The sequence below is a fragment of the Limulus polyphemus genome, unplaced genomic scaffold, assembly GCF_000517525.1.
Source record: "Limulus polyphemus unplaced genomic scaffold, Limulus_polyphemus-2.1.2 Scaffold116, whole genome shotgun sequence".
NCBI lineage: Eukaryota > Metazoa > Arthropoda > Merostomata > Xiphosura > Limulidae > Limulus > Limulus polyphemus.
In genome coordinates this window covers 1042307-1049639 of record NW_013665726.1, presented here as the reverse complement: position 1 = coordinate 1049639, position 7333 = coordinate 1042307, and the positions used below count along the sequence as shown (strand labels likewise).

General features: G+C 31.0%; 1 protein-coding gene across 1 annotated transcript in view; it reads right to left on the bottom strand.

The window, feature by feature from the left end:
- Window positions 1-7333, bottom strand: part of LOC106472018 (condensin-2 complex subunit H2-like) — a 33081-nt gene that overhangs the window by 9120 nt on the left and 16628 nt on the right. Inside the window, exons 5-8 of the mRNA XM_022401426.1 lie at window positions 5126-5274; window positions 4416-4485; window positions 1724-1861; window positions 678-829 (exon numbers count right to left, since the gene is read on the bottom strand). Of these exons, the coding sequence (XP_022257134.1) occupies window positions 678-829; window positions 1724-1861; window positions 4416-4485; window positions 5126-5274 (509 nt within the window). The remainder of the gene's footprint in view (window positions 1-677; window positions 830-1723; window positions 1862-4415; window positions 4486-5125; window positions 5275-7333) is intronic.

The window sequence follows — 7333 nt, the reverse complement described above, 5'->3', positions numbered from 1 at the left end:
TCAAAACAAGTACTCAATATATTAATGGAAAAATCTGTATCATATTTCATCTAAAATACTTCATTAAAAAATTTGATTTTTTGTATATGAAAGACTTGTAACATTAACTAAAAGACTGCCAAATTTTTGAAGATATATACACTATATTGAGAGTTATAAGTATTAAATCTATAAATACTTTAAACAAGTACAAAAAGGTCGCATGGTTGGTCAAATTGACCGAGCTCGCATTGAGAGAGTTAATAGACTTAGTACGTATGTTTCATAAATTGGCACATGCATTCAGCAGACACACTAGTCAAAATGTAGATTTGGCACAATACTGAACCTTATGAGAGGATAGAATCCAGCCACAACAAAACTACAGTGTCACGCACAAGATTTTAGTTTTTCAATCAATGACTGGAGTACTATGAAAACAAAGATGACTCTCTTATGATTTTAATATTCTGAGTTAAAATTTTTGAATAGTTTGTTTTAGTTTTAAATCCAAGTAGGAATAGAAATTTAATTATGAATTTTCTAATTAAATTTGTGATGTACCTAGTATCAAATGAATGCTTAGATGAATTCTGAATAAATATTTCTTAAAGTTTGTCTTCCTTCCTTATAAAACTAGCAACCTAAAATTCCAGGGAAGTACATGTTTCACATCATAAACATCACACATAGCTGACCTCAAGTTCAAGTTTGGGTTTGATCCTTTCTTCCCATTGATTGACGCGTCTGGTTAGATCCGTGAGTTGCTTGAATTGAGCAGCACTTGAAAGATAGTTTTCTACATGCTTTCGAACCAGCTCTTCATAGCTCGAAACTACAGGTAGGTCATCTAGTTAAATCAAATTAGACAAGGAAAGGAGAGATGAGTTCAAAATGTACTTCACAAACACACATCTTAAAAAAATGCTTGCATACAAACACATATAAGTTTTAATATCAAATACAGGTAACATAGATACTTAAGATCTAAAATGTGTACTAAGACTTGACCGACATGAGCTGCTTTCCATCGAACCATGAAGTAAAAGTCATTCACAAAGTAAAGCTATATATATTACAAAACTATAAATATCAAAACAGGCTTGAATTTGTGACATCTACAGATCAACTGAATTAAAAAAAAAAGACATTTTCTCACTAATCTTACAAATTTTATAAAAATAAGACATAACCCAGAATACAGTTCAATCTTCACAGCATATACAAATGCAGACACAAAGAATGTGGATATTGATCAACAAATTAAGCATTAATAATGTATAAAGAAAAGTTTAACGACTACAATTTATTTGTTGTAATAGTTTGGAATTTACAAACATATATAAATAAAAACTAGTAGAAAAACGAATCGAGTTCTTTCACCAGTATATGATGTCAAGCAACCAATTAATGTTGTATAAGTCTTTTAAATTATGGAAAAAATTATAAATGTCAGCAAACACTAACTTAATCTTTTCCACACACTCAAAGGTTATCAGGAACTAGAAATTGTTTTTGGATTCAACATCTTTTAAGATTTCACGTCCCAATTCTAAGATAAATTAAGAGAAAAATTAGTTCACTAAATTAAAGTTCTTATTTGTATCTTTTGAATCTCATATCTTCAAATAGTTTATAGAATGTATGTTGAGACGTTGTATTGAAAATATATGTTCCTAGCCTTAATACTTGCTCAAACAAATAAATTAATATGAAACAAGTCCTTAAAGGCATAAAAACTTACCAACAGAACAAATTTCATCTGTTCTTTTTACTAAAGCACAACCATCTTTACCGATATCTAAAGGAAGAGGCGAGTCTCCAAGTTTGGGTAATGGTGCAGGATCATCACAATTCCAGTCTACACTTCTGTCGTCATTACCTACGAATGAACACGGATTTTGAGATACAGTTAAGACAACTATGTACATTTTGAATACAAATATATGTATATATGTTTTGTTGTTGTGTGTGTGTATAAGTTGCAATATTTAGGTGTGCCGAGAAGTTGTACAGACACACTGTCTAGTAGCTAGAGGATTACATTTCACGAGTGAACCCAAGTATTTTTCTAAACTTCTGAAACACTTTCAGTCTCTCTCAGACAACTGAAAATCCTATACCTAGGGCTTGATTTTAACGGTTGTCTGAGACGACTAAAAACTTCCTCGAACGATCAACTTAAACCCTCTGTTGTCTGATGGACAACTAGCGTCTTGGAGCAGACCCTTATTCATAACAGTCTACTTACTGTACACTTATCCATGCCCACACTACACACGTAATATTGACTCCAATCCTCGATCAAAATAATCAGCAAATTCCCTAACTACGAACACAAAAATTGGAATCCTCATAAAAAAATAGCTTTTTGGTCAATTTTTTTGTTTAAAAAATATTGCAATGTGTAAAAAATAAATTTTGGTAAAATCTACCAAAAGGGGCTGAAAACAATAGGAAAAGTTTGCTTTTGAGATTGCATAACAATGCTGTTTTACTCACTAAACATTCTGTCATGGACAAGCTGCACCTCTGTCCTGCTTTATGCATGTACATTTTATATGGAGTTCAACTGAGCATGAATGGTTAAGTGTGGTAACACAGTACAGTGTATACAGCTCAATTGGTTACATTATTGCACATTGTATTGCACAATGTTTTGTATGCAAATATATGGGCAGGAGGGAATTTGTGACAAAAACAAATACTGATAACATTAAAATTTAGTGAGATTAATTTGTAGTATAGATGCTTAAGATAATAAAACTAACATGGCTGTCTCAACTTCTTATCGATAAACCTTTGCTATGCACTAATATGATCAAATTTTCATTGTTAATCGTCACAGTTGAAACACGACCCTCTTTCGATTACTCACGTATAGACCTGTGAAGAACAACCTGGAAACCTCTGATCTTCTTGATTTACTGAGATATCACTATGTATATTTTTTTTTCCCATGTAAAATTGACATGGCCCTCCCATATCCTATGTCTTTTAGAAATATCTAACAATTGAACATGTTTATAACAAATAGAAAATTTGTTATATAGGGCAGGTGACTCTGTTTAGTAAATGTCAATAATTTGGCATGAGAGCTTGGCATGTTTAGACTGATGACCCTGCTCTGATAAGTAATGAAATTTTCTTAATCTATTTATAGGTTAATTAGAAAGCCAGATAAATTATAACAGCTTTTGGAGATTCTAATGCATATTTGAAAGCTACATGAATTATTTTTCGACAACCAACATAGTGAGAAAAAGAAAGGCTTACTAAACTATGAACCTGAGTGTAAAAAGCCTCTTGACTTTTATGTATATTTTTTACTTATCTATTTAACAAAAGTAACTGAAATGAAAAAATGAAAACTTATCAGATTAGAATAAGTAAGTGACAAAAAAAAGAAAGTTAAATCAAAACATCTCCATGAGGAATGTACAAAAGCTGCTATCCATTCTCGTGATGTAATTTACTTTGTTTACTGGAACTTTCACTAAGCTCTTGCCAGGTCATTTATTGCTTTGTTACATTAGGAAGACACTGTTCAAAGAGCAATAAACCAATAAAATTAACGAGGTAAAACTCTTAGGAGGGAGAGGCTTTTTAGAATAAATAAATTATTTGGTGGCTGAGCTGCTTTGCGCCATAAAACACCAACCAACCAACTACAAGGTAATCGTCTGTTATAATCTAAAAAATAATAATTAATTTTTGATTTTATTTCATATTTTTCAACTTTCTCTATGGATGATTTTGCTGCAGTTAGTGTTTGAGTAAAGAAAAAGATAAAATATTTTACCACACACACACACAAATTGATATTAATTTAGGAGGTTCTAGGGGATATACAAATAAAAAATGAAAACTGTAAGATAAAAAAGTAATATTTTTCATTCCCATCATGAAAATCACCTTTTACTCAGTTAAGGCTTCATAAATTTTCAATGCATTTTGTAGTAGAAATACTTCATTCAAAATCTTGATTTTTTTTAGTACAGCAGACTTGTAATGTTTACTAAAAGCCACATTGTATTAACATACACATCGTACATTCATAATTACAGTATTCAAATATTAATTCTCTAATATGGTGTTGGTCCAGTGCACTGACCCCATTCATATACACAGTTTGAAATAGCAACTATTCAAATAGTTGCACACTGAAAATCTGGACTCCTGTTAGAAACATTAAATGTTTACCTACTGTTAAGCAATCTATCTCTATGCACTATTTTATTTCATTTTCCATAAAAATTGCATGCTTCTCTATAACTTGCAATACTTTTAAAGTTTTACATGATGTAACTGGGATAAGAGTATGCTAGGAAGTGCTAAGTTCAAACTACTTAATAATAAACTCTACTCTATTAAATGACCAATAATTTAATAGCAAAAAAGCATTTTTTCAAATATTAGTCAAAATCTTTACTTACCAACAAAATTATCAATGGCTTCATCTTCATCTTCTTTATCCATGTTTTCCTTCTCTTGATCATCCGTGAACTATATGATGAACAGTTAATAAATTATGTGAAATGCTAAGAAGAAAACCAACCACAGACTCAACAATTTCTTTGAAAATCTTACACAATTACTGTAGAAAGTATCAGAACATTAAAAATCCAATAAATATTGCAATTATAATATTTTCAAGCAAAACTAGGCAACAAAACTATTTTTGTTTTATCCTGGATTCCTCCTATTATACTTTGAATGCAAAACAAATAAATTAATGGTTAATTTTCTACACCAAGAAGACTGAAAAATTCAGAAGGTAGTGGTTTATTAATTCCCAAATATAAGTATAATATAAATACTTGGATTATACCACACCAAAAAATAGACATCCTAAAAATAAAAACAAACTTTCAAAACTGTGCACAGAATACTGAACAAGTTAATGCAAACACCTCTTATCCAGAAACTCGAAGACAAACTGTAATTAAGGAATAGTTATTTAAAACCTTTTTTGTTTGCTGCAGTGAAAACTAACTCAGCTGTCCATGAACGTAGGACATTATTAACCCAATTACAAATTAGTAAGGCAATTTAAACACATTTTTTTAGTAAACTTTTCTTCACGGGTATAATTAGAGTTTGTTATTTTTCTTGGAAAGAATAAAAAAATGTATTTTTTTCTTACCAGTTTTCTTTTAGCCTTGAGTGCTTCTTTTTTTCTTTTAACTTCATTCCAGTAATGGTCATAGAAAACTGAGCTTTGTGGAATTTTCTTTGGGTTTTTGGGAAATTTGGATGCATATGGAAAATCTGAGAGAACCATCAGTGCAAAATAATATGTTACTATATGGTAAATTAAAAATGACTCAAAACCCCATAAATATGTTACAACATTATTATGTTTGAAAATCACATTACCACTAAATTATATGAACATACTTTATTTGTAGCCACATAAAATGTACATAATAATAAAAAAAATAACTCCCTTCTAAAGAAACAAATTTATGTGGACATTATTTCAATTTTTTTTTAATTTCGAGCCTTTTTTTTTTCTTCTGAGATTGACTTTTTTAAATCCCTCTCTTTTTTTATTTAGAGATGATAGCAGCAAATGAAGCTTTTGACTAGTCCTAAGTTCCAGCCATTAAAGGCTGTGATTTTTTGTTCTCTAGTGCATTCTAAACCATCTTGGGGCACTAACTATTCACATTATTTACTGTTAGGATGATCAGTAAACACCAGACTTTTGCTACTTTAATTCAGATGAATTAAATTACAAATCAGTAGTCTCATGAAATATTGAGGTAATACTTCTACAAACCAGTTTCCCCAAAGGCAAATTACTGACCAATTTTTTTTTTTATAAAGTCTTTTAAAGACATATATATGGAATATATATATTCATGCATAAACTTCTGTCTATCCTTCCAGATCTTGAAATGGCAGATAATGCATTAGATCAGTAATATACAAAGGTTAATAAAGAAAACATTATAATGTAATGATAGATAATCCATTCAAGCAGTAAAACAAAGATTGATTGCTAATTTTTTTCTTTAATTAAAAACTGCTGAACAAAATATGCTTTTAAGTTCAAAAATGTCTTAACATGTCATAAATTTAACTGAAACAAGTCGTTTTTAGAATATTTAGTAGCAAGATTCTTCACACTGTATATGTTAACCAATTAACATTTCCAATTGTATATTTATGCCAGACATCATCTCCAGCCATACATGTACACCAAGTACAGTAATGGAAAAAAATCCTTCCATGGGTGACAAATGGCTTAACACAAATGCTATAAAATGAATGTAATACTTTATGAAATCTATACATTGCTAAACATGAGATATATCAATATAACTTTTCCACTGAAAATAATTTTAGAATATTTGACCTTTAATATTATAGTAACATATCTTAATTTGTAACAAAAAGTCCTTAATTATTGAAAACAATTTTGTGAATTGCATTAAATACCTGCTCTGCCAACTTTCATCAGATCATGTGTCAGCCTCTGTTAAATTTAAGCTCCATCTAAATAATTTCACACGCACAACATTTATGACCAATGAAAGAAAAATGTCTGTTCTACGTAATTTTAAAGAGATGGGGGAAAAGTTCACATCACTGAGACAGATGGTAAAATCTTTAAAGCCTAACTACATGCTGATCCTTTTCCCGTGTCCAACACTGAACTCTAAGGAGCACATTTCTGAGGTGTTTTTCAATACCTTAAGCATCAAAAAGACATTTTGCAGCAGTCTATCAATAAGCCAAGTAAAAGAATCCTCACTAATTGATCAGTTTAACATAAACTTCAATGTAGAAAAGCAATCTTGGATCAAACTTATTAGTTCTAGCATTTTGTTTCTGACATCAATACCCCCCCCCCCCCCCACAACTTTGTGAATGGCCAGTTTGACAACGTAAATGGCAGAAATTCATCAAAGTAATGTAGAATCTGAACAACATTAGATTTGGTTTGTTTTGAATTTTGCGCAAAGCTACACGAGGGCTATTTGCACCAGCCGTCCCTAATTTAGCAGTGTAATACTAGAGGGAAGGTCATCACCACCCACTGCTAACTCTTGGGTTACTCTTTACCAACAAATAATGGGACTGACTATCACATTATAATGTGCCCACAGCTGAAAGGGCAGGCGTGTTTTCATGGGACAGGGATTCAAACCCACGATTGCCAGTCAAGCTCCCTAACCACCTGGTCATGCCAGGCCACAACATTAGAGAGAAATTTATTCTTATATTACGGTATTATACATCACAAATAATAACTGCATTAACCCTTTCTCCACAGGTACCATTTACTACGCATGACACAAGGTTTTAGTGTCTTACATTCAAAATTTTATTACACTACTTTTTG